Genomic DNA, 27978 nt, shown 5'->3' with positions numbered 1-27978 from the left:
CATTTATTCAACATTACACACTAACTAAAGTTAGAAAAGTGAAATCATAATCAACCACCCCTTTAATTATTAATAAACTAGTGTTTTCTTAGTCAGTGTCGGCTGCAAAAGATGAAGTTGACGATGCTGCTTCGTAATCTCTGCAGTATAGTGCGGAGTATAGTTTTAGTATAGAATACTAGTTTTCCCTATCCATTTTCTTTAAAAGGGGCTTGACAGGGGTGGATTTTTCTGGACCTCTGCAATTAACTTCTCCACAATGTTGTCTGCCATTTTAAACTAGTAGGGATAACTACAGGCTGGAGCAATGGGCACGCCAAAAGGTAGGAAAGGGATGGGGCATGTGAAAAGGGATGGGGTGTGCCATAAGGTGTTTACATTGATGCGAAAGCTTCCTGTTCCGCATAAAAGCGAGCCATAAACTTAATCACCATTGGCCAACAAATAATTTTATAAGACCAAATACCTTTCTTGCACTGTAAAAATAGCAATAATGATATTGAGAATATTACATTCTAAAAAGTATGTTACCTTTAGAACTTCCGCATGGCGCGGGTTACCACCACGACTTTGTTTAGGGCTTATAGTGGATCAGTCATTCAAATAAATCATAAAAACTAATTACAATTATTACTTTAAAGATATAAAAATGTCTCCTGACACACTAGTTGTTCATCATTTGGAAATAACCTGTTTTAGCGTCTATTACCATTGTATTGGTTACACATATCAAAAATGCATTATACAATTAGTAATTTGTACTGTTTCGAACTGATTTAATTTTTCTTTCATTTAAAGTGCATACGAACTAAAAACAAATTAGTTTTAATGGATAAAAACAAATATATATGTTTGATAAAACACTCACGACATAATTAAAAAATAGAGGAGTATAAACTGTTAAATAACCTTCTGTTACGTGACATTAACTAATTTAGCAAAACTGACACTGTTTTATCCACAAAACATTTATTCAGTTTTCAGTTGTCATTTTGCAACAATTCATTTTTTGAAGCGTCAATTCAATTTATGTCATCACAGTCTTGTGTTCAAAGTCAAAACACAAAGAAAACTCATGCCTTCACTTATTCATACTGTAGTAGCAGTCCACTGAACAGAAGCCATCAAACTCTTTGTCTGAATAGAACGCAGTGAAGACCCACTTCTTTCCATTGCCGCAATTTCAAGAGGTGTTTTTGTAGATGCTCAAACTCCAACCTGGGGGGGGAACCTGAATTAATCCAATAAACTTAATTAAATATATTAGCTTAACTTGTTCATTTCATAAAAGTAATACATACATACTGTCCAGCCAGGCAAAGTGAGCTTTTTTTGTTGTTTGTTTTTAGAAAACCTGGATGGTTTCATTGAACTTTCTGCACACTAGTGACAGATTCTGAAAGGCTTTGTCTCCTCCTTCATAAATAACATCTAGAAGAATGTGACTGAGCACCTCTGTTGGTAGCTGTAAAAAAAATATAGAAAAACTATTTTAAAATGTTAAATAACTCTAATGAAATACTTTATATTCAACCATACATCAGCAAGGCCTCCTGTTGGGTCCATGGATGGAAAAATAATTTTTATTGCAAAGCATATATACATCTTTATAAAATTGTAAATGACAATTGGTAGTATTGTTTATATCTATGAAATTACAACTACAAATTCCAGATTCACTAAGTTTTTAGATGTGCATTAAAAGAAAAATAGGTTTAAAAAACAACAACATTTGTACATGTGAACAAAGTAACATTTCATTTTCAAAGAAACTGCTGATTTGATTTCTTTATTTCTTTTTCAATCATTATGGGTTAGTCATTGAAGCCCTAATGTTTTTTCATTCTCATTTTCACCAGCCATGTTTTTAATATGTTTTTACATGTTTTATATTTTAAACTGTTTAACATACCAGATTTGACTTCACACGGGCCTTCAACCTGAGCATCTTTTCTGTGCCTTTTCCGATCTGTAGGAGACCTTAAAAATGAGAGAGAGAGAGAGAGAGAGAGAGAGAGAGAGAGAGAGAGAGAGAGAGAGAGAGAGAGAGAGAGAGAGAGAGAGAGAGAGAGAGAGAGAGAGAGAGAGAGAGAGAGAGAGAGAGAGAGAGAGAGAGAGAGAGAGAGAGAGAGAGAGAGAGAGAGAGAGAGAGAGAGAGAGAGAGAGAGAGAGAGAGAGAGAGAGAGAGAGAGAGAGAGAGAGAGAGAGAGAGAGAGAGAGAGAGAGAGAGAGAGAGAGAGAGAGAGAGAGAGAGAGAGAGAGAGAGAGAGAGAGAGAGAGAGAGAGAGAGAGAGAGAGAGAGAGAGAGAGAGAGAGAGAGAGAGAGAGAGAGAGAGAGAGAGAGAGAGAGAGAGAGAGAGAGAGATTTACAAAGTGCTAAATGTCATTACTTTAAATTTCTATTAGAATTAGAAATTACCCTGAGCCTTCAAGTAGCAGTACACACCACCATAGACGATGACTGGACCATCTTTGGAGCTGAGGAGGAGAAATTTAAAATAGGAAAATTCACATATAAAGCAAAACATGTTAGACATAAGTTTCCAATTATGATACGTAACATCACCGTCCACTTTATCATCTATAACAGGCATGCATATCACAACTGAACTTATACTTACGTTCACGATGGACCGCGCGAAGTCTGTGGCTTTGCAAATGACTATGTATCTTGTGTATTTCACATGGTTTAAAAACACTGGTTGCACAAAACAGACATCGACACAAATCGCCGACTCTGAAGTCTTCAATGCAAACGCAGTCATTGCTTCGTCTCACTGTAACGTGTCTGTCAACACCAATTAAATAATTACCAAAGGTGAAAGATGTAACGCAAAGGAAACAACAAATTATGATATCGCATACATGCATTACCACCGCCATCTTCTTTCAGTCTAAAGGAAATTACGTAGAAGTATGGTTACTGCTGATTGGCCAACGCAGTTGCCAGGAGGAAACTCCTTTCACCAATGAGAAACCCTTCGACACACCCCCCTACCTTTTGACACGCCCTTACCTTTCGACACGCCCATTACTCCAAGCTGCAGCTACCCCTGTCTCATTTTAAATGCGCGAGCCCTTAAATTAGAATGGATTCTGATTGGCTGTCAGTGTTTTATCGTTCAACAGCTGGAAAAAAAAAATAGTCCCGAAAGTGATCCCAACGATTTCGTTTCTCTGTGCCATTATCGTTGTAGCTGTGGTGTGAACTCTGCTATTCTGTAATATTGAGAATGATTTTTTTAGAACTATATCTTTATCGTCCTTGGTATGAACTGGCATTAAGCCTCTTCTAGTCAACTAACGTTTAGTCGACTATTAGGGGGCAGCCCTTGTCTACACCATGGTCTGTCAGAATACGCTATTCTGATTGGCTTGAAGGTCAAACCGCATAATGCACATGTAGTTCCAGTCAGTTCCGTTCACCGTTCTACTTGTCAGTGTTGGCAAGTAACCAACTGCCTTGCCTCAGTGGGTATTACCCGATTTTAACGCACTTTGTGGAGTCGGGTGGTTTCTTTGCCTCCATGCCATGTATTAAAATCATGTAATGCACACCTAGCCATGGATTATCAAGCTTTAAAATGAAACTGAAAATTGAAAATTATAAATAAAAATAAAAAAAAATATTAATAAATACTATAGTAGTACAGTACATAATACTAAAACAACTCCAAGTACTAAAATTTCCTCCATGTTTGATTCTCAGAAATAAGTTAATGGCTAAATACAAAGCGTCTTCAAAAACAAATTAATATTGAATATATTATAAATATTTACTATCACGGTTTCTTGTGCTTTATAGAACAGATCAGAATCCCAGACAGGAATCAGAGATCAGAGGCATGCGAGAGAGCGCTGCATTTTCTGTTCGGTGTGGCATGTGGTGCTCTGCTTCATTCTCCCAATTTTGAAATACTTAATCTTAAACTAAACATTGTGGACCATGTTTTTTAGATGAACTGACTGGATAAATCTCCACCCAGAGGTTTCTAGGGAGACCAAGCCAAAAGATTAACAGTTGCCAAAACATTTGCGCTCAACAAGAATCCGAGCCCAAGGGGAACTTCTGTTATCAAATACTGAATACTGATATCTCAGCATACATATATATATACAGTCTTGGACATGGATTCCTTTTGTTAATCTCCTGATGTAATCCATCTGCCCTTAGAAGATAAAAAATACCATCATAGCATAAATACCATACAGTGGCCTGACATAAATGAGAATGACTGATTTGCCAATGCCAAATTTTTGAAAAAGTAACTTGAGAACTGCTGTGAAAAAAATTAACTGCTCCGCATGAAGGCATAAAAAGCCTTAATAAACAAGGCAGACATCAAACTTCATATGCAGCTCAAGTGCTTCAGCCCTTCATCTCCTTCAAATTATTGAGTAGTTAATTTATGAAGCTCGGCAGCACGTCCTTCTCAGAAATACACCAGTAGCAGGTTTCATTTCCAACCCCAATTTGTTCTACATGAATCAAAGGGGCATTAAGCGACACATTCTGATGAGCGCTGGAGTTCACATATTGAGGCCGTACATGTATTGATTAGGCAGTTTGTTTTTGGAGAGTCATTAGATGCTGTGTGTTTCGGGCTGTTTTTTTCCAACACACTATAGTGTAAGTGCACATGGGCGTCTTCACATTTATGAGCATAAGCTACATGCTCTCAGCTCGGTTCATTCTCTGCCAGCTGCCATCCCATCTATTTCTGACTCCTCCCGCGGGAGGGAGAACAGATATGAGTAATCGTTCCTACATTAAGTCTGCGCTTTGGTGCTTGTCGTTTCAACAATCTGACTTCGTGGAAGTGTGACCTTTGACCTCCCGAAATGAAAAACCTCAGGCCGCCTGATCTCCTTAGTTTTTCAAATAGGTATTCATACATAATGTTCACACTTATATTTTTTGCACGTTTGGATATGAACTGAACACAAATATGGCTATATGTACAAAATAGATGTATTTAAGGCACACTATGTTTTTTTTCGCCACTAGAGGTCGTTTATTCAAAACAAAGGCGTAGCTTGATGACGACTTGATTTCGCCGAACCATGGGGGTTGTTGTCTCTACCTCTACAGCCGGTGGAGAAAACGACGGGACTCGGGCAGAAATCATATTCATGGATGACCAGTAGTGTATTAAAGATTTATTAACGTTGCGAAAGCAGTTGGAGCGGAATGAGGCCGCTGGAGCGATTGCTAATGAGAGACGAGCAGGACACAGTTCGAGAGCAGTGGAGCTTTTATTATGCCGCTGACCGCTTCCACTTCTTCTGGTCATGTGTATGTGGGGTAATGCAGCGCTGTTTCATCATATTAGATGCATTTGAGTGTGATGGAAGTTGTTATAATGCTACTCTGTGCGTTCGCTCGGTGGCTACTATATGAGATACTTGTTGCAAATGGTAAATATGATAAACGCGGTAAATCAAGAAAACAAGATTTAAACAAAAAGACTAACTGTGTTGAGCTGTATAACAATAAGTTTTCTGTCGATGAATGTATCTAAACAGTTTCTCACCTGTCTAATAAAACACATAATATATTAAAGCATCTTTGGTGTTTCCATGGCTTCTACAAAATTAAACCGGAAAACGAGGGTAACGCGGGTATGATGTCATTGATAGGCGACGCACGGATTAAAACCGCTTATTTCTCAGGATTTAAACATTCGGGATAATGTAAGTACACAAATCAACAAAATATTTAACATTGTTCTAGTGGTTTTTGGATATTTTGATCCAAAAATCTTACATAGTGTGCCTTTAACAGCAATGTTCACAGCTTTAGTAATGTGAAAATCATTACAAACGCTTTGTCATTATAAATAAATAAATAAATATATATACACACATTTTACAATTAGATGACATTAGAAAGTCACTTTAGTAAAGCAGTTGTCTGATTTAATTTGCTCACGTCAGATAAACAGTGAGGGACTTTCATTCAGCCTATTTAAAGCTCCATCAAAATGGCTAGAACTGCCAAAATCTGATTTCACTGGATTTTCGACCCCTAGTGCAGACTGTTTAATGCACAGAGGTGGCAAAAAATACACCTGCCACAATTGCTGCAAATAATGTATGACGCTCAAAAGCTGATTGCTGATTCTTGCGTACACAGCCACAGAAAAAAAGCATGCACTGATTTTCTTAGCCATAACTACAGCATAATAAAAAATTGTTACATTTATGTTTTCTATTCACATACTCAAACAGCGACAAAACAATTTCGGCTTTGGCCACTCAGGGACTGAGTTTCAGACCCCCAAAACTTCATCTAGTGAATAAGTGTCTAACTACGTAAACGGTTAAAAGGCCAGTAAAGGCCAGCAGGACTGACAGTCTGACTGCATAATGAGCTTTACTGTATTCTGAAGCAGAGGATGGGCTCTTTGATCAGGGCTCTGTTTCCTCTCTGCCGAGAAGGCCCTTTGTTTTGGGGACTGAATGATGGGCGCTGACAGGTTTGATAGGCATTTTGACAGCTCTCGTATCGCTGCTGAATGCCCAAGTGGTAGCAGGAGCAAAAAGCCAGGACCTGCACACACACAAAAACCAACCGATATGCACAGTAACGGAGAGCTAATTGTTGCTGCAGAGCCGAATCTGTCCGTTTAAGAGTGGGTAGGCGGCCACACGGACCGAGAACGAGAAGAAAAGAGAAAATGGAAGGGTGTTTCAGTAAAAAAGTGAGCAAAAGGGGAGAAAGAATACCTTTGAACGTGGAATGACTGTTCAGCCCTCTACTATGGAGCTTTCAGGCCGGTTCCCAGAGGAGAAAAAGCAAAAACCTTCCAAACAAACGCACTTGGACTGAATTCATAAGCAAACTGGACTCACCGCCTACATATAACTGTGTGTTTCTGAACTACTGAGCCTTTGACACGGTCTCTCTTTCCCTCAACCTTGCTTTTCTTTTCCATCCTAACTCACATCCCGCATTCACTTTCATATTTCACTCCCCCTCTTTCCCCATTCTCCGAGAGCAGACATAATAAATTCCCACGCCAAGCCATCTACTCAAAAATGAGAGGTCGAAAGGGGAGCAACTTCGTAATTAAGTCTCTAAGGGGGGCGGGGGGGGGGTTACTTTGCAAGTGCTTTTGTGTTGATCTGCAGCCTTCTCAAATGCTAAAGCTTGATAAAAATGATGTCATGTCCCTGTCCTCTGATAGTATTAGTGTTAGTGTATGTCTTAAAGCAACGGTTCACTCAAAAATTATCCCTCGTGTAAATCTAAACCAGGGGTGTTCAAAGTCGGTCCTGGAGAGTTTAGCTCCAATTTGCCTCATCACAACTGCCAGGAAGTTTCTAGTATGCCCGGAAAGAGCTTGATTGGCTGGTTCAGGTGTGTTTAATTGGGGTAGGAGCTAAACTCTGCAGGACAGTAATTGCCCTCAAGGAGCAGGATTGGATACCCCTGTTCTAAACTAAATTTTTTCGGTGGAACATGAAATGAGAAATTATATTTACATTATTCTCATAATGATTCTCATTACACGGTGAACAAAATTGTCACATAACCTAAATGTGCTTCATGCTATTTAAGTGAAAACAAGGAACAATGTAATGTGATAATATGAAGTATTCATTTTTCTTCTGTGTTTTCTCCGTATTTTGAATGATGCATTGTGTTGTAATTTAGGGTTAAAGGAAATATTTGTCAGCTTAATCCTGGCAGAAAATTAATTTTTTTGCTATGGATTGTTTTTTTCTTACAGTGTGTGGTAACATCTAAATGAACAGATTTGATTCAAGTCAAATATATTATTATTTTCAAATATATAATACTTTATTAGGACATTAAAGGAATAGTTAGTAGTTGGACCCCATTGACTTCCATAGTAGGAAAAAGAACTGACATTCTTCAAAATATCTTCTTTTGTGCTCAGCAGAAGAGAGAAATACATAGAGGTTTGAAACAACTTGATGGTGAGTAAATGATGACAGGATTTTCATTTTTAAGTGAACTATTCCTTTAAAGGTCTGATCCAGTAGAAATAGCTTAGTTTTTTTATTTTTTATTAATCAAATGCAGTGCAAGTGTACAACTACTGTATAAAAACAAAACAAAAATTAATAATATATTTAAATTTGATTTAATAACATTTTAAATTTTACAATGTTTAAACATTATGTCATAACATTTATTACATTTAATTAATATTTTTAAACAATTTGGTCCCACTTTATATTAAGTGGCGTTAAGTACTATGCACTTACATCAAAAAATAAGTACAATGTACTTATTGTGTTCATGTTGTATTGTAAAACACTTTTGCTGCTATTGAGGTGTGATACGGGTATGGTTAGGGACAGGTGTGGAGGATTGGGTAGGTTTAAGGTGTAAGGGAAGGGTCAACTGTGTAATTACAAATGTAATTACATAAATGAATTACAGCTGTAATTATATGCAGGAATTTTTAAAATGTAAGTACAATGTAAAAACATGTAGTTACACAATAAGTACATTGTATCTAGGGCTGTCACTTTACGTTCGAAAATCGATTGCACAATCGATCGGACCAACCAATACAAGTTTCGAAAACGAAAATAGGGAATCGATTTTAACAGTCTTTTCTCGGAACGCGTCCAGCTCGTCACGATACGCCCGCAGCGAACGCATCACACAGCAACTCTGACGCCTCATTCGTGCCGCAGGAATTTTTTACGCGCATAAAAGGCCCGTACACACAGGGACGAATATCGGCGCGCGTTATTCGCCAGCGTTTTTCAACGCGTTTTTTGTGTTCACACCCAAGTGATTTTCGCTGACTATGAGCCGAGTGAACATGCAAATTCATTCCCTGACATTAGATGGCGCTTAATACCACTCCATAACAGTTCTCTTTTATCAAGATTTTTGTAGTCGCTGTCGCGTTTGTCATAGTTCTTTATGTTCCGACACCAACGAGACCAGCAGCTCTACATTCATCTTGCCTTGCATCTTCCTCGTCTTATTTCTTCCCGGCAGTGTTTAGACGCTACTCGGCATATATCTTCTTCGCCGTTACGTATGTGTGATCGGCAAGACCGTTTTGTGTTTGAGCGCCCCCAAGTTGTGTTTTACTGTAACTTCAGAAGCTCCAGACACGTGAGCAAAAGCGCCAATCTCATTGGTCGGATAGTTTTTGACGCGGCGCGTCAAACCAAAAAAACGAACCCGAGGCGTTTTTTTTAAAAATTACGCTTTTCCGCGTGGCGTTTTTCGCGTCGGTGTGCACACTCACATTGGCGCCCTTTGTTTAGTCACGAGGCGTTAAACGTTGGCGAATATCGCGCGCGAAATTCGTCCAGGTGTGAACAGGCCTTAACGCGTCTTTGCATTGACTTAACATTGAAATCACTCGCGCCTGACGCGCTATTCGCGTCCGGTGTGAACGCACCATGACAAACACACATTATACTTCTGCATAATGTTTCTATTTTTACTACAAAAATGTGAATTCTGCCGGTATTCAGACAGTCTCATGCATACAGATTCAGGCTACGGTCAACAATCGCCTACGTAGGCAACATTTGTTTGACTTTTCTAACCGTAAACACAGGCATGTTGAAGACTGCAGTAATGCTTTTCATTGATGCTATGGCAGTCCACTGTGCTTATTGCTTTTCGAGAATATTGCACTCCTCTTTGTCATTGTGCACGAAACTCCACGCCAATAAATCAACAGGAATATTGCTGACTTGTGCGCGTCTCAAGCGCCCTCTTTACGTTCGTCCTAATGCCTGTTAGTTGTCCGTGGATTTGCCCATATTTGGCGTTTAAAATGGAAATGTCTTTAGACATGGAAAATCGATTTTACAATCGATTCAATGAACACGTCTCAAAAATCGAACAGGATTTTTTCACAAAAGTGACAGCCCTAATTGTATCAAATTATTCATTTCAATGTAAGTACATAGTACCTAAATCCACTTAATATAAAGTGGGACCAACAATTTTTACATTAGAGCAATGAGAAAGGATTCAGTTTTTTATAAGAATATTTTGATTTTAGCCAGAAACATTGAATGTGCTGAAAGGAAAGAAAACAGAAAGTCCGTGGACTGGCAAGCTTCAAAAAGGACCAAAAACCATCATAAAAGTGCTAAAAGATCCATCACAGCTCTCAAATCTAATTTGTGCATTCGCATATTCAAACTTTGCATGTCAAGACTCAAGTTTGACGTCAATGACGACTGACACTTTTGGTTTTTGCTTCTTCTAATCAAACCACGTTTAAATACATAAAATGCAAATGAGATTTGAGATGGCAAATAAAAAAACAACTTGATAACATTTTTAGAAGCTATATTGTATGGTTTCAAACGATGGCACATGATGAACCACTGAAAACATTTGGTGTTGAAACATTTTCGCTTAGAAATTGTCAGTAACTCAAAAATGATTACAAAGAAACAGCAAGTACCATTAAATTAAACGTGAGATTTTAAAGTAGAAACACTGCAATATTTACTTGTCGTTTTTTTTTTTTGGAGGGGCGGGGAGTGGCCACTATATGCTTTCAAAAAGAACAGCTATATTCTTTAAAATGTCTCTCAATGCTCCATAAAAGAAAAGCATATAGATTTGGGGTGAGCAAATCCTCATGTGTGGCTGAACTTTTCTTTTACAGGTGGAGGCAGTGAAGGATATGCTTTATCAGTTAGAGGAGACCTATCTGAAGGAAGAGGCACTGAGGGCCACCAGACAGCGAAAGGCTAAAGAGAAGAAAGCCCTAAAAAAAGACGTTCCCCAGGAGTCCCGCCACACCACCCCGGGGCGAACCAAATGCAGTGGTCCGACCCTCAGCCCAGTCATCCAATAAGTGAGAACCTTCCGCCACCCCACAGACACTTATCTTCTGCCAGGAAGTAGGACACTCCACCAGGCCATTACTCCACCCTGACGGAAATAAATGAGCTTTGCGGGCGAACCATCATTCAGATCCGTCTTTTCTCAAACCATCCCACATTCGTTTTACGACTCAAGAAACCCCCTTCCCCACACCTCTCCCTTCCTGGGTATCTACATTGGGTTGACATGAATAAAATAGCATATTTTTTCAAGCATATGTAGCACTGAAAGGGGTCTGTTTCACTTATGTAACCATTCATATAGAATATGGATGAATCTCATGAACACATTTCACCACAAATTCAATAGGAAAAAGTAAGAAATTACTGTATATTTGGTCAAAAGAAAATGAAGTCTTTTTTTTTGTTCCATAAATATTTTTTTCTTGGACAATTAAGCTAATTTTCCACTTAAATTGTCATTATCATAATGTGTTTGACATACTTTTGATTTTATTGAAATCATTAGTATTCTCAATTATGATCCTCATTACACTGTAAGAATATGTTTTCAAAAAATACCCCTCATGTTTTAACGTTTAAATAACTGATTTTGTTCAAGTCAAATATATTTTTTAAAATGACTTACACCAGTAAAATAACTTTTTTTGTTGTTAAATAATTATTATAAAGTTATAATTACATTTTTTGCAAACAATTGTTTTTTTTGTTAAATAATCAGTTACAAAAAGAAACAGCATTGAATATGAACATACACCACCAAATTATTATAAAATTATAATATATTTTTTAATAAATGAAATAGTTTTTAAATAAGCATTAGTTAAAGGCAGTACAACAAATATTATCATGATGTTTAAACACTTTACAGTATTTACAAATAATATATTGCTTATTTTAAATGTAATAATGAAGATAATAATACGTTTGTTTTCATTTTAAATATATACTTATATTATTAAAATGTTAGTGTTGGGCAACGATTAATCGCTTCCAAAATAAAAGTTTGTGTTTACAAAATATGTGTGTGTGTACTGTGTATAATTATTTTGTATATATAAACACATATGTATGCATATATTTAAGAAATATTTCCATGTATATACTGTATATATTTATACATAATTTATATTATATAGAAATATATATTTTTTTATATAAATAACACATTTTTCTTAAATATATACATGCATATCTGTGTATTTATATATACAAATAATCATACACAGTACACATACATATATTACGTGTAAACAACTTTTATTTTGGATGCGATTAATCGCGATTAATCGAGAACAGGCTTCGTTTTCTTTGCGAAAAATATCATTCCTCAATATAAATCCTTTTGGATTTTGGTCTGAAATGTGACCCAAACATCCTTGAGCACTACAAATGCACCACAAGCTGAACCAGTAAAAGCAAACCCAGCATGCCAAGACAGAAAACACATCACTGAAGCATGACTGTATTATTGTTTGCTGGGGAGTTAATGATCTGAATTCACAGGTTACAGTCGGAGGCGGAGAAAGATTGATCAGGCGCTTCAAAACACAAGGAGTAAACATGCACACACACACCAAAGGCTCCGTCACTCACGTGCTGGGTGAAGATTGATCGCTCGCACGCACACCACAGGGGTCCCGCGGGAAGGGGGGGGGGTGTTTTCAGCCATATTGACAGCTGCAGAGATCTCTATACACACACACATATGCACAGTGCTGATTCATTTAAGTCCTTGAGTTTTTGCAACATACAGTACCCACAATCTCCATTAGCCAGGACCCAATTATAGACCGTCCCAAACAATAGTGCTTAGCCCTGAGTTTCTGATGGGCCCGTCCGGTGTCTTTAGGCAATTAGGAGTCTTTGGTCGAGTCCGCGCGGCCCCTCCAGTGTTAGGGTCAGCAATTAGTGCGTATTCATTTCAATACATTAAAGGCGTTCATCGAGTGGAGTGAGAAGGAAAGACATTTGCATTGCACACTATCGGCATGTTGTAGAGATTAATTACCGCCACGTGTTTTCTAAATGGTAAACAGTTATTGTAATCCACTCTTGCATGTAAAACGAAGAGGAATTCACTGCACGGCAACAGCACTATAAGGAGAATACGTGATGCTGTTTTTGTTGGTGGTTTAGATTGTATAATGATGTTTCTGAACGCTGTGGATTTTGAAAACGCGCAAAAACACGCGCTGATCCAGTTTTCGCACACGTAAGCTAAGCAGCTCGGGTGTTACATCATTATATTCTACAGGAGTGATTGAAGTGTTTCCGTCCACAGCTTGAGAGGAAAGGTTTTAAATTAAAACGAGATGAGAGAGTTTTGCTCTCCTCTGTTCTGCTACGAAATAACCGGTGCTCTGTGGTTCACATGATAAGCTATTAATTTTCTATAACTAGAATGCTGTCCAATTTTACACAGGAAAACCACTGATGTAGGTCTCAACACACACCGGTGCTGTAAAAACACAGCACTGGTTTTATGTTTACTGTTTACATTAGTTGTATTAAAGGGATAGTTCACTCAAAAATGAAAATTGTGTCATCACTTACTCAACCTCGTGTTGTTCTAAACCTGTATGGGTTTCTCTGTTCTGTTGAACACAAAAGAAGATATTTTGAAGAATGTCGGTAACCAGACAGTTGATGGACCCCATTGACTTCCATTGTATTTTTTTTCCCACTATGGAAGTCAATGGGGTCCATCAACTGTTTGGTTACCGACATTCTTCAAAATATCTTCTTTTGTGTTCAGCAGAAGAAAGAAACTCACACAGGTTTAGAACAACACGAGGTTGAGTAAGTGATGACACAATTTTCATTTTTGAGTGAACTATCCCTTTAAAGTATAGCATTAAGCTAATGTCTTTAGTTGCAGAATTTAGTCTTCATTTAATAAAGGCGGCAGCTATTTGTCTAAATAGCAACCAAAAGTATTTTCTTTGCACTGAGTGCAAATAGCGCAAAATCTAAAAAGTGATAGATGCTATTTACACTAATTGAAAATATTTTCTTTGCATTAGTTAGATGCTATTCATACTTAGTGTACATAGTGGCAGATATTTAGTATTCATTTTTTAAAAATCAGCAAGGACGCATTCAATTCATCAAAAGGGACAGTAAAGGCATTTAAAATGTTACAAAATATGTCTACTTTAAATAAACGTCGTTCTTTTGAACTTTAATTCATCAAAGAATCCTGAAAAACGTATTTTGGTTTCCACAAAAATATTAAGCAGCACATTGGTAATAATAAGAAATGTTTCTTGAGCAGCAAATCAGCATATTAGAATGATTTCTGAAGGATCGTGTGACACTGAAGACTGGAGGAATTATGCTTAAAATTCAGCTTTGCCGTCGCAGAAATTTATTACATTTTAAAATACATTAAAATAGAGAGCAGTTATTTTAAATTTTGACAACATTTCACAGCATTTTCACAGCATCAAAACATTTTTTTATATTAATTATTATTATTTTTTAATCAAAATGTTATGTTGAGCAAATTCATTAAGTGCTATGTATCAAACATAGCGATCCATTATGGGAGCTGTGATATGGTAAATACATCAAATATATAACATAACTGGAAAGCTGTACTGACCAATCGGCATCCACAACTATGCACTTTATATAAAAATGAAAGAACAGCAAACAAAATTCAATAATAGCTCTATGCCGTAAAAATAATCATTCAGAAGCATCTTATGAAATCGGTCAACACCCCGTAGAGCTTCAGCGAGGTCTGAAACTGGCCGCCTGCTGTTCTGAACGCTGCCCAGCTCCCGGAGCCAGGTATCAAACTGCTTATCTGCAGTATATGATTAATATTTACAGGCATAAGCTAGACGTAGGTGGTATGAGTGTGTGGAGAGAGTCGCAACATGAAATATGGAAAGCCAAGTTGTTTGACTAACAGATATACAGTCGTCTGAGAGAAAGACGATGAACTTGGCTGGCAGATCCCGGTGTGTGAAAGGAGGAGCTGGTTTCACTAGGATTTCAGGTGGAATAAACTGTTTGCTCTGAGCCCAAGAGAGCATGCAGGTAAACATCTCTCCTGCCATGTTTTTTTTTCCACTAGGAAGAAGTTGGGAGATCTTTTTGATCAAATAGAGTGAGCACAGAAGTGCTGCTGTGGTTAGAACTAGGGGGATTGAAGAAGTAAAACATTTTATTTTTTCCTCTCTCTCTCCTTCTGTTCCCGTCTCTCATTTCCAAGAAGAAAAGTAGAGACAGGTGCGAATCTGTCATTGAGTGTGGAGTACAAAATCTGATCTGAGCCCATCTCATTCCAAACTATTCCTCAATCAGAACAAACAGGGTTTTTCAGAAGAACTTCACGCTTTAAAGACGACACGAGCTTCGTGAAGGCTCTGTCTGGAAATAGGCTAGTCTGTGTTCTCAAACTGCAGTGAAACATTTAAAAGGGAATGGTTTAGCAGAAGACCATTCAACATCAAACAATCAGACCAAATTCAGTACTCTATCAAGAGACAGATTAAAGGGATGGAAAAAAAGAAACTTGACTTTTTTTTACTCACCCTCGCTTCATCCAAAACTCGTATGACTTTCTTTGTTCCGTGGGACTCTAAAGGAGATATTTTGAAGAAAGTACCCCTTTTCCACCGGCCTTTGTTCCATTCCATTTCCACTGCAGGAAAGGGGGTTCTGGGCTGGAAAGATAGGTTCAACAGAGGGTGTTTGGCCATTCGTTCCTCAAGTCTGTGGAAACACGCAGCCGGTTCGCAACAGGCTCCAGTTTGCATGGCTCTAGCTCCAGAACGCGAAACCAAGGTACTGACCACTTGCAAGAACGGAATCAAGATTTTAAATGACTTCAGTCTGGTCCACATACAAAAGCTATTGTATGGCTTCAGAAGACACGGCATAATGCAAATTAGTCGTATGGATTACTTTTATGGGGAATTTTTTTAGAGCTTTCCTGTCCATCGTCCCCATTTACAATCGTTCTACAGCAGCTTTGACATTTTGCTAGCGCATATTTTATGTTCAAGGAAGAAAGTCTTTTTAGATTCATTTCTGGTTGTCTATTCCGCTAAGGTTTTTGGTATTCTTAACTTCAAATGATTAGTTTTCGAATGTGGTTGTATAAGATCAAAGAACCTGAAAAAAAAAGCTCTCTTTTGGCTTGGAGATCACTAAGATATATAATTGACCCTCAACCATTTTACTTCGAGATAAAAGATCAGTACGTTAGCAGAAATCAGACTTAAGGCCATTCCGCATGAACTTGACGTGATAGACGTGATTTTACGTTACGTTCATACTCCATACAGCAGGGTTATGATCAAAAGCTCGCAGTGCTGAATTATGTAAGGGGCTTTCCAGTAAATCTGTGGAAAGGGTAATACTTCAGTTTTACAGCTCGGTTGTAGTAAATTACGGGCACTGAATGAGATTTATTAAAGTCTTGACTAATATTAACTTATAAACCTTTTTATTGCAAAATCATAAAGTCTTTAAGTCTGTAAAAAACAAAATGCCACGCAAATAGGCAAAACTGGAAGCTTACATTCAACTCTCAAGCATTTAAAGCATGAATTACGGCCATATTTATGGCTATATAGAATATTAAAGTGCGGAATGCCTCTAATTAGGATTTTCATGATACGTGCAGCGTTTATGCCGCCGTGCAAACCATCAAAAAAAGCTGTTTTGCGTGTGACCTTTAGCTGGTGCGCTTCAGTAACGGTGCTTTGTAAAAGGGATGAGGTATTTGTAGCACTGAATAGATGAACAATTACAGCTTATTACGCCTCTCCTCAGCACGAACTATTGATCTTGTGCAGTTTTATACTCAGAAATGCCTGCCTGCGGAAGATCACGGAAATTAGACTAATTATTTCCCCAAACAAAAGGGATGAGTTTGAATCCTCTGCTGGAGTTTCTTCACCGAGTCTTGAAGTAGCATCTTTGAAGACACCCACAGGAGATTCAGAAGACATAAACAGGCGGCTCTGGGTAATATGAAAGCAGTCGCAGGGTGGCAGTAATTTAAATTGTCTCAGACTGTGCCAACACCGTCAATAACAGCGAATTATCAATGCTATGTGCCAAACGAGTGGATGGAAATCGAGGTACAAAGGTTTTCCGCATGCATATCGCACATGACACACTGTGAGTTGTGAGTTGAGTAGTGGCTGTCTGTACTCTGGATATCAAAAGGATTTATTTAACAGTCACTCTCCAGAGGCAGCGTGTTACATCTGTACAATCCTGACGGAATTTTCAAGGTTATGTTTTTAATGCTCGTTAGACGCGGAGGAAGATTCCGAAAATATATTTAATTGGACGCGTTTACGAGGCGCGCTCTGATTTTGTCTCCCGGAGACCGAACAAACTCATTCTCTGAAATGAGAAGTACCGTCTGAATTCCAGAGGAGAGCCGTTTCGGGCTACAGTCATTATCGCAGCCTTGTGAGAGTTAATGTGGTACGCGCTCATTTGGGAATAATCAGAGTCCTTTGAACATAAACACTTCAATGGACTTCCTGCACAAAGCAGTTACAGCAGAGAAAGGACTGGTGGAGGAAAAGTAGAAGCACATGAATGGGGGCGCTAATCAGCAGGAGGAAGAAAGATTACCTCGGCCCAACCAAAAGCAAAGTCAGTTTGGCTGGTTAGCACGGACCAATTAGCTCCCGTGGCTAGATGCTTTTTGCTAGCCGCAAAACAACAGCCAAACAAATTTAAAACAGATAATTGGACCATTTTATGACAATGCAAGTTTAGTTCAGGTTGTGAACACCACATTTGCATTCATTATATTTGAAAGTTTTCTTACATTTCTGAATGTTTTTCAAACCATATGAAACCAACATGAATACAAAGAGTACATTTCTAATAACCGTGAGATCCTGCTCCAGCTGAACTTAGGAATGCTAACAATAACCCTCCAACATGTGTTCCTCATGCTAAGCGAGAAGTCCCTACATTGCCCTCCCATCTTTTCCCATTTCCACTAGTCTCACATGGGATGAGATCTTCAACAGGAAGCCTGGAGCTCACTGGGATACATCATCAATAAATCATTAGTCTTTTTGTAGAAAAAACACGCAGCATTCTAATGAGAGGTACTTGCACAATCCGCGGTCCTACTACAAACAACCCAACAGCTTCTTATAGCTATTTGTACTCGGCTTACGACAGCAGCTGTGTACTGATGCATCATTTAGCTGCGCTTTTCTTCATTATTGATTCCTCGCAGCAAGCAAAGGAGAAGACGAAGGGATTGGAGAAACATAAGGAACTAACTTGCTGTACTAACTTATCTGATGTCCTAAACAAACCCCCCTAGAAGAGTCCCACTCTCAGTGGATCTTAGCATTCTGGTAACTGCGGAAAATGCCCTTTCACAGCAAGACTTACATGATTAAAAAGTATAATGTATTTGCAAACAATTCAATTTCATACCAAACCTACCAAGTCCATTTCCAGAATAAAATGTTCAGTGTCCAAATTTATCGGCCGATCTATATTAGAGATGCACTGATGTGTCGTACAATTTTTGCATATCGGTTAGCATGAAAAAGGCAGATGTAACAAACCTATGGTTTATTAATTAACTGCAACTGAGTTGTATAATGTCTGTTGCATAATCCAATGTTTTTCTCTGGGTATTTTTTCTCAATACTTGCTAAGACAAAATTTAATCTGAAAATGAATCAAAACTATATCAAAAAGGCTGTCTTGGCGAGTATCCTTGTACACATAGTCGGTTGTCTTAAACGTAAACAGTTGAGAAATAAAATTCTTAAGCATCAGCATATTGGATCCGTGCAGCTCTTAAAGTGACAGCAGCCTAATATACCTGCTGCGCTGGTGTCTGTTTAAATGTTAAAAGCTCACTGAAGTGCTCTGAAACGCACAGCATTATTCAATGTGTTGACAACTTTCCACTGAAACAGGAAGACAGGGCGGGACATATCAAACAGCTCCTCCCCTTTTTAAAAATAGCCAATAGCGTCTATTTATAGGGGGTGGGACGCTTTAGATTCAAGAGAGCATTTGATTGGACAGAAAATCTGATGAGACGCTGAAGTGCAGAATTTTTATTTTGTCATTGTTTTGGAGCACACTAGATTATAGATAAGAGTAAAGGTCCTTGCACACTGAGTCCGAAATTTTCGCATGCATTTTTTCATATTTGTGATTTGGTGGCTCTGAATTGTCAAAACACCATTCAAAATGCTTGCTATGGATGCGAAAAACACAGAGTCAAACCTGATCCGAATTTTTTTTATGACGGACGAAAGTTTCGAAGGCAGTGTGCAAACGTGATTGTATGGAAGCTTGTTTCCGCCACAGAATAAAACGACGAGATAATTGCGACTTTTTATCTCACAATTGCGAGTTTAAATCTCGCAATTCTGACTTTATTTCTCAGAATTTCGAGATATAAAGTCAGAATTGCGTGAAATAAAGTCGCAATTGCGTGTTATAAAATCAGAATTGTGAGATAAACTATTCAGAGGTAAAACAAAAAACAAAAAAAAGTCCGTCTTTTTTTCCCCTTTAGAATTGGACTTTATATCTCACAATTGTGAGAAAAAAAGTCAGAATTCTGACTTTATAGCACGCAATTCTGACTTTATAACACGTAATTGCGACTTTATATCTCGCAATTCTGACAATAACACGCAATTGTGACTTTATTTCATGCAATTCTGACTTTATATTTCGCAATTCTGACTTTATAACACGCAATTGCGACTTTATTTCACGCAATTCTGACTTTACATCTCGCAATTCTGACTTTATAACACGCAATTGTGACTTTATTTCACGCAATTCTGACTTTACATCTCGCAATTCTGACTTTATAACACGCAATTGTGACTTTATTTCACGCAATTCTGACTTTATATCTCGCAATTCTGACTTTATAACACGCAATTGCGACTTTATTTCATGCAATTCTGACTTTATATCACGCAATTCTGAGAAATAAAGTCAGGATTGCGAGATGTAAACTCGCAATTGTGCGATAAAAAGTCGCAATTATCTTTTTTTTTTGTGGCGGAAACAAGCTTCCATATGATTGTGACATAACGTGAGGTCGTTTTTTTTTTTTTTTACGTGCGAAAATTTCGGATGTGAATTCGGAAGGCTAGCATATTCATACTAAAAGCCAAAGAACTTCAATTTTGATTTCATGGGGACTTGAACATTAAACAACAAAAGACAAAAAATTCACTCTCTAACTTTTACTAAATAACTTTTGTAACTTTAATAAGGATTAATGTATAATTTATACAATGAAAAATATATTTTACATTTGATTACTTTATTTCTTTACCTGAAATCTACTGTTAGACCTACTTGAAAAGCACAGTTTATTTCATATGTGTCTTTGTTCTGTTGTATTTATGTCAGCCTGCTGAATGTTAAATGGATCCAATCCTTGGTCAATATTTGATACAGCAATAAACTAGCTAGTATACCTTAATGCATGCATGCAAACCCTTATATACTGTGTAAATTCATATCAATTGAAAATGCTTGGTTCTAACAGTATGAAAAGGCTTCTCTGAACTCCAGCTTACAATATGCAAAAATTTAACAATGTTATTTTTACCACATTTTAAATGCATTCACAGAGAATTCAAAATGCTTTATTTTGACATCAGAAATAAGGTATCTGGTTTATTGCATCCCCTTGCTTTGAAAACATTTCTACAGTAAAGGAAATGAACTGGCATTAGAAGCGAAGAAAACATTACAAAAAGTTTTAAAGAACCTTAAGTAAAACAGACCAGGACAGAGACGTGAGTGAGGATTTGGGGAGAGATGTGAAAGATTCCAGTAGTGCAGAGAAATAATTCATGGGATATTAAATCGGTGATCGAGATCATAAGAATGCAGTGTCTGTTGTATTTCACATTGGAAGAACAGAATTAAAAGAATATAATCTACAACTGTTCTTTATATGACTAAAAGAGCTCTGGCCACTGATAAGAAGTTTGTGTGATATTAATGTCAAAAGCATCACAACATTTACAGATGATGGAAAATTCACAACTCAGTCCGTCAAAGGAATCATTATTTGTAGCTCAACCTCTGGTTTCACATTTACACCTTTTTCCAATGTGGTCAGAATCCGTCGGGATGTGGCTTCAGCAGTGCGAAATGATCTAGCTTGCATTTGCAACTTGCTTTTAGTTTGGCCAAGTGCTTCCCGATTTGCTCACCGAAAATGCAGGTGTAAATGGGCCCCGGGTTACAAATTGCCAGAAGCAGCTATTCAACAAAAACTGCTAGAGTTTTTCTGCTCTCTGTGTAGAGATAAGTGAAATGATGAAATTTTGACCTAGGAGTTTGTATCAGACACATTTCATTTTGCCATATGAAATCATGCGAGTGAAGCTCAAGAGTTTTCACTCCACAACTAGAATGATGCAATGTTTGCTCTATATAAACCCTGTCTGCCTTGTTAGCTTGTATCTTAAAGTTATCCTATTCATATCTTTGTTCGCACCTCAGGTCAGGTCATTTTTACTGTATTAAACTCTCTTTGAAACTTGCTTTGAGGATAGAGCCAAGCTTGGGGCAGTGACCTCGTCTTGCCTATGAAACCACAACCGAGAACAGGGCCTATACTTGCCTAACCAACGACAAACAAGAGGCATTTATTGGCTTTGAAGTGGAATAAAGGCAAAAAAAGAAAATAAAGACCTCTGCTATCCTTTTTTTTTAATATATATATATATATATATATATTCTTGGCCTTTCTTAGTCAGGGCTCCAAGGTTAGCTCAGTATCTAGGATACTATTCAGCATCTATGCCTTTAGTTAGGTGAAACGAAGGCTGGCTGTATAGTGCCATACTGCGCGCAGATACAACGAAAACCCGGATTGTGCTTTGAAGGAGGAAAAAACAGCACAAGTATCAGGGCAAAGGCCTCCTGGTGCAATAATGAGCACCCTGGAATGGCACAACAGATTTGCTTAAGACTGGACGGAGCCCCTTAAGCCTCCAAATCTATTGAGGGGTTGAAAAAGTATCAACCGTACACTAAAGGTGCACTGCATAATAATTAGCCTATTTGATGCTTTTGAAAACCGACTCAATGGTCCATATCGGTCTCCATGTGTTTCTTTACAAGCCCATAAATAAATCTGCAAGTGACGCCATCGGATTCTTCTGTCGAACAGCTGTTTGGCTGCATCAGTTATGATTGTGAACCTTCTGTTCATCTTCCAACGAGTCAAATGACACATCTAAAGAGCAAAGAGATATTCAGATGTGACACACATCACCCACAATGGCCCTCATTCAATCTGGGAATGGATCCAATATTTTAAACTATCATTTCTGTTGACTGCGATCCAAGCCTCCACTATTTTTCTGGTAACAATCGTTCGAAACAGTCACAGGGATTTGGATCGACATTAGAGGGAGTGTATGAGCGCATGATGAGAGAATTTGCATTTTTGGGTGAATTATAAATTGAATATATAGGACTTACATTTTGGTTTTGGACCAAAAACTACTGGAGATGGCAACAAGTCAAGTCACCTTTATTTTTTATAGTGCTTTATAAAATACTGATAGTTTCAAAGCAGCTTAACAGTGATAACAGGAAGATGATGATTCAATGATGCAAACAGAATTCAATTCGGCTGTAAAGCAGCAAAAAGTTCAGTGTTGATTCAGTTTCATTGTAAAGATCATCAATTATTAAATTAGTTCAAACGGTAATGTCATCATCCAGGGGTGCGTTACCCAAATGGTCGCAAGTTCTGTCGATACCAATAGAGTTCAATGGAAATTGGCTAACTATGCTTTTTGGAAACACACCCCTGCTCAGTTCTCATCAAATAGTGCCAGTGCAGTTAGATCAATAATATTGTTGAATATTAAGTGTCCCCAACTAAGCAAGCCAGAGGCGACAGTGGAAAGAAAACATCTAGCCAAAAATGCAAAGATGTAGTTAACTAAGCGTAATATCAGTTTTACATGTTTTACATGTTACATGTTTTTACATGTCGTCCTGGAAGGAGATTTCTACTGAAGTAAACTATACTTTAGTTTACAGTGCAAGACAGGAAAATGGATTGCAAAGTTACGTTTTCATCTGAGATCTTATAGAACAGCCCATTTCAAACAGATTCCTTCATAAAAAAAAAATAACGGTTATCAAACGTTTCAAACAGACACAAACACGAAGGCTTTATGCTTCTTTTATTGATAAAGAATAAATGAAGTCACCTTCAAAAGTAGTCAAACCAATAACATAAAACCAACCCACTCCAAACAAATCTGCAGTAGGCAAGGACATTATATGAATCCCTTTTACAGACTAAAGTGAATTTTGTTTACACATGAACTCATGTTGGTGTTGATGTAAGTGCAGAGACTACAAAAAGGTAGAGACAAACTGTAAATTAGTATGACGATCACATGAGGACAAATACAATATTTACACATAAATAGAGACAGAATGGAGGATTTACATAAACATTTTTAGAAGTGATTCTGGAGAATAAATATGGCAGGCTGACCACAACAACTCTCTTTTGACTTTTAGAAACCAATACCCCTGAATCAACGATAAAAAAAATCACTTCTAAAAGTACAAGGCTGCATTTTAAACCAGACATAACTGTGGCAGCTCAGTGCATTTCCACTGAAAATGCGACAGGCCAGATGTCTATAGCTTTATAAAAGCTGAAAACTAGATTAGTTTAGATTAAGAAATAAAACATTTGAAATACTTGCAGTGGTTAATAATTGCGTGAAAACTCTACCCTAATAAAATCAGAACACGACAGTTATAAATGTCCCTATGTTAATTAAATGTGCCCAGACATCGCCATCAACACAAGCCGTTCCTTCATTTGGTGTGTCCTGGACCTGTAAATTAAACCCGGGTGGGGTGGGGGTAATGTGCTGGAGGCGTCGGACGGACGTGGTACCGTAGTGTGGAATTAATTTCAATACTGTTGAGTGCAGAACGCAAAGTTCAGATCAGGTGAGTTGTGGATCTGCTGAAGGTGTGATACTTCCTCTCAAAGGCAGAGGAGAGGTTGATCATGGATGGAGAATGAACAGCCTGGAAAAAGAAAACGAAAAAAAAAAAAAAATGTAATATAGCGATGAAAGGATAGTTTTAGGGTAACACCGAGTTATTTCCATTCCAGTCTGTAATTAGTTTAAGACCCAAGAGTGCTGAATTGGACGTGGTGGATGTGTTAACCTTTGGTGCAGTTCCATACCCAGAAGACCTTGTTAAAGATTCAATGCAGGGTTTGAGTGCTGGTTGAGCTGTAATGCTCTTAGGGCACTTTTTACAAACTATTCATACTGGAGTCTTGGAGTGGGCGGTATGACAGTGTGATTTTATAAAATCACTCACACAGTGGTGATAACATTTTTATCATTTTTTACGATGATATATTTAAAAGTGCCTTTATTATGCTATTTTGTTTTGGAGGTTTCCTACAGTAGGTTTGCATGCATTCAAGGTCACTTTAAATTTCTCATAATATAAATTGCCTGAGTCTGAAAATGATTCACTCGAAGATTCGGTCTCTATAAACCCCCTACCCTACTCTGATTGGTCAGGTGGCCCAGTCTGTTGTGATTGGTCTACAGCTCACAGCGCATCTGAATTTCAACTCCGTAGGCTTCCTTAGCAATTGATACACCATGATACAAACAATGGCGTCAGTTTTTCCCGTATCAATTCCAGCGCAAGTCCTTATCCTTTGGATTTGCATGCCAAGTGGATTTGCAGTGCTGAAAACAGCATATTCTTGACCTGTCGACAATACAAACCAAGCTCCACGCCTCAGCTAGAGCTACAGTGTTTAGGGGCGGGTCCCTTCCTGTTCTTTTTAACAGGAAGGGAGACTGGAATTACAACTCGTTTCAGCAGTTCTTTCTTTTAGGAGACAATAACTATCTTTGAGCACTTTGTAAAAGATCTATAAAGTTTTAAAGATCAGTCACAAACAGCTATATTACACACTACATGAAAAGTAATATTCGAAAAAGCTTAATGGGGCACTTTAAAATAGTTGATCCAATAAATACCCATGTGCTATTGGATAATCCAGTGAATTAAATCATTCACATACCAAAGACGCATTTTTATAAATAAGCTTTTAGTTTGCAACCGAGTTTCAAATTAAAAAGAAAAAAAATCGAATGAAATAATTAAAGGATAACTGTCGCCAAAATGCAACCTAGGGTCTTTTTGTTAATCTACCCGAGGCAAACTTTCGTTTAAAAACAGAATTAGAATGGAAACGCCACTTTTTTTTGTTGGTACCTCGAGCAAAGTTTCATGTTGTGTCGAACCTTTTTAGTGTTTTAAAAATAGCGATTTTTGATGCTATCATAGTAGTGCCCCAAGCACTCCCATTTAATTTGGTTTTCTGAAAACGAAAATACGGTCAAACTTAAGTGGCGTTTCTAATTATGCTTTTAAACGAAAGTTTGCCTCGGGTAGATTAACAAAAAGACCCTAGGTTGCATTTTGGCGACAGTTATCCTTTAAGTCTGGCATTAACGATTTCACATTGTGTAACACAAGTTAAAAAACAAGACTCAAAACAGTTAACTGATAAATTTGACCCTAAATTTGGATTAGATGAGCGACAATCGAAATTGTAGAAAAGTAGCTTTGAATGAGAATTAAACGAGATTAATTACATTTTAGATCGAATTTGCACATTAAAGGTGGTATCAGTGATTTCAGGCCCAAAAATATTTTTATCACATTCATCTAATCTTTCCTAACGATCCGCTAGCTGCCCGCCCCATAAGCATGCCGTCAAAAAAACGCGTCTCTGTAGGCAGCCTAGGCTCTGAGATCTGCACACAAAAACAAATGGTTTAGCCAAACACTCAAAACCAAAACAAATAGTGTTCCAACCAATCACCGACAGGGGGAGGGTGTTGTGAGGTTTTGAGCCAGCTTTTTCTTCAGCTCTGACTTCAAAAAACAAAACCTCACAACACCCTCCCCCGTCGGTGATTGGTTGGAACACTATTTGCTTTGGTTTTGAGTGTTTGGCTAAACCATTTGTTTTTAATAAGCCTAGGCTGCCTACAGAGACGCGTTTTTTTTTTACAGCATGCTTATGGGGCGGGCAGCTAGCGGATCGTTAGGAAAGATTAGATGAATGTGATAAAAATATTTTTGGGCCTGAAATCACTGATACCACCTTTAACTGAAGTTATGTATCAAGGTGGTATGTTGCTTTGCAAAGTGGTAACATTTCCAGTTACATAGCTTAAGTGTTACTTTGTTTTTGTTTTTTTTTGTATTGCCTTTTGATGATAAAATGTGCTTAAATTTAGTTATTTAATATTTTGTCATTCAGTTTAATTTGGCTTAAATTGGCATCAAACATATGTACTTCGATTTTCATCAATAGAATATATTTAATTAACAGTTTAATTGTCATCTAATTTCAAAACTTTGTAAAAAGAAAATTTTTATTTGTAATTTTGCTGATGAGATTAACAGTTCACGGTATATTCACCATCACACCGCCCATCCCTACAGTATCCTAACAGAACTACAGCTCATCTTCATGGATGGAGGCTAGGAACTAAACATTAAATAATGTAGAGATTTTCAGTCTTTTAACCAAAAGCCAGTGCCTTTAAGTGTTCTAGCAGAAGCCAGAGGTTCACCGGTTTTTGTAGAAGTTTATTCAAGAGGGGTTAGAAGAGGCGAGGGGAGAAATCCGTGTTAATGATATTGGCTTTACAAGCTCGCTGAGGTAAGAATGCACACAGTTGACCCTGGTTAAGTGTTCACCCATCAGAACCAACAGTGTTACCCTAAGGAATAACCTACATGCAGAGGATAATACTATATTCTCTTCTTTAAACAGATGTGAGGGTGAAAAGAAGGTTAGCAAACCACAAACCCAATTTATTTTGCTTTACTCTTAATGAGCCCACCGATGTAACAAGCACCAGGCTGCTTTCACACATGCACACAAATAATCCCATTATTTAGCATTGCTTAATAAGAATTAAGGTGGCCTTGCACTGCCGTTGGAGGCCTCAGGATCAATAAAGGTGGCCGATGGCAATGAGGGGAAAAAAACATGATGAATTGCCTTGTGTGCTAAACGAAACATGCACACACACTCCAGTACACAGATGACACTTTATGGGTTTAAATTAGAAATAGGAGGAGATTAAATCACGGTCATCAGCCACTTTACAGCTTTCACGCCCATAGATCATGCCAATGTGATCTTGAAACAGTCTCACAGTATAAATATGAGATTTATGAAAAAAAAAAAAAAAAAAAGTAACAATAACGTCTTTATATGAGAACCGCCATTATACTCAGAATCATGGAACTATTAAAGCATGTGTCAGCTGGTCTCATATTTTACCCATCATAAATGATCTGAAGTCTGTGTTAAAGGGATATTTCACCAAAAATAAGGATATTTCTGTCTTTTTTTATTTTGTAGAACACAAAATGTGTGTAACAGAATTTCTAGGTTATTTACCAAGCAATAAAAAGTGGATGGGGACCTGGATTGTCAAGCTCCAAACAAATAAAGGAAATTTTTAAATTTAATTATAAAAGGGTTTCATATGAATAATATGATGCATTTCAGTCTGAAACAGATTCAAATCCCAGGGTTGTTATCATTAACAAACTATTAAATATTGTTTTCATTAATTAAAATAAAGCAGAAATTAAATAACTTAAATTAGAATGAATGTTTTGGCAACTAACTGAAATAAAAATAATTTTAATTTAATTTAAAAAGTACTGCAATTAATAAGACCAACGAAAAAACACAAATTCAATCAATTTAATTTATTATTCATTTAAATTGATTTATTAATAAAATCAATTAAACTGAAAATATAAAAAGCCAATTCAAAATGTTAATAAAAGACTAAAATAGTATACAAATAACACTTAAAGTAATGCAATGTGTCAACTTTGAAGACATGACATCGATATGATGGCCAATTATTGATCATGTGATGCATATTCGTAAATCATAACGTTAAAAGTTAGAATATGCAGAAGTGTGAATGAGATGATAGCTACTTTAGAGGTCAGGACAAGTTAACAATGGTTAATTTCAGTCAAGTTACAGTTATGGAGCTTTATTTGTCATTTGCTGCCAATCTGGACCCC

At 37.4% G+C, this 27978-nt stretch overlaps 2 protein-coding genes across 7 annotated transcripts in view; one reads left to right on the top strand and one right to left on the bottom strand.

Annotated features, from left to right (window-relative positions):
- Positions 1 to 27978, top strand: part of b3gnt5a (UDP-GlcNAc:betaGal beta-1,3-N-acetylglucosaminyltransferase 5a) — a 110556-nt gene that overhangs the window by 14461 nt on the left and 68117 nt on the right. Inside the window, exon 3 of the mRNA XM_081358199.1 lies at positions 10635 to 10826. The gene's annotated coding sequence lies outside the window, so the exon portion shown is untranslated. The remainder of the gene's footprint in view (positions 1 to 10634; positions 10827 to 27978) is intronic.
- Positions 23010 to 27978, bottom strand: part of ect2 (epithelial cell transforming 2) — a 34518-nt gene continuing 29549 nt past the window's right edge. For 3 of the 6 annotated variants that reach the window (XM_081358196.1, XM_081358195.1, XM_081358197.1), the window contains one exon: positions 23010 to 23898. In XM_081358196.1, the coding sequence (XP_081214322.1) occupies positions 23809 to 23898 (90 nt within the window). In that variant the 3' untranslated portion in view covers positions 23010 to 23808. The remainder of the gene's footprint in view (positions 23899 to 27978) is intronic. The other 3 variants (XM_081358192.1, XM_081358193.1, XM_081358194.1) reach the window with 1 other exon arrangement.

The sequence above is a fragment of the Scardinius erythrophthalmus genome, assembly GCF_964197995.2.
Source record: "Scardinius erythrophthalmus genome assembly, chromosome: 25".
Classification (NCBI taxonomy): Eukaryota; Metazoa; Chordata; class Actinopteri; order Cypriniformes; family Leuciscidae; genus Scardinius; species Scardinius erythrophthalmus.
This window is presented reverse-complemented; position numbering and strand designations above follow the sequence as displayed.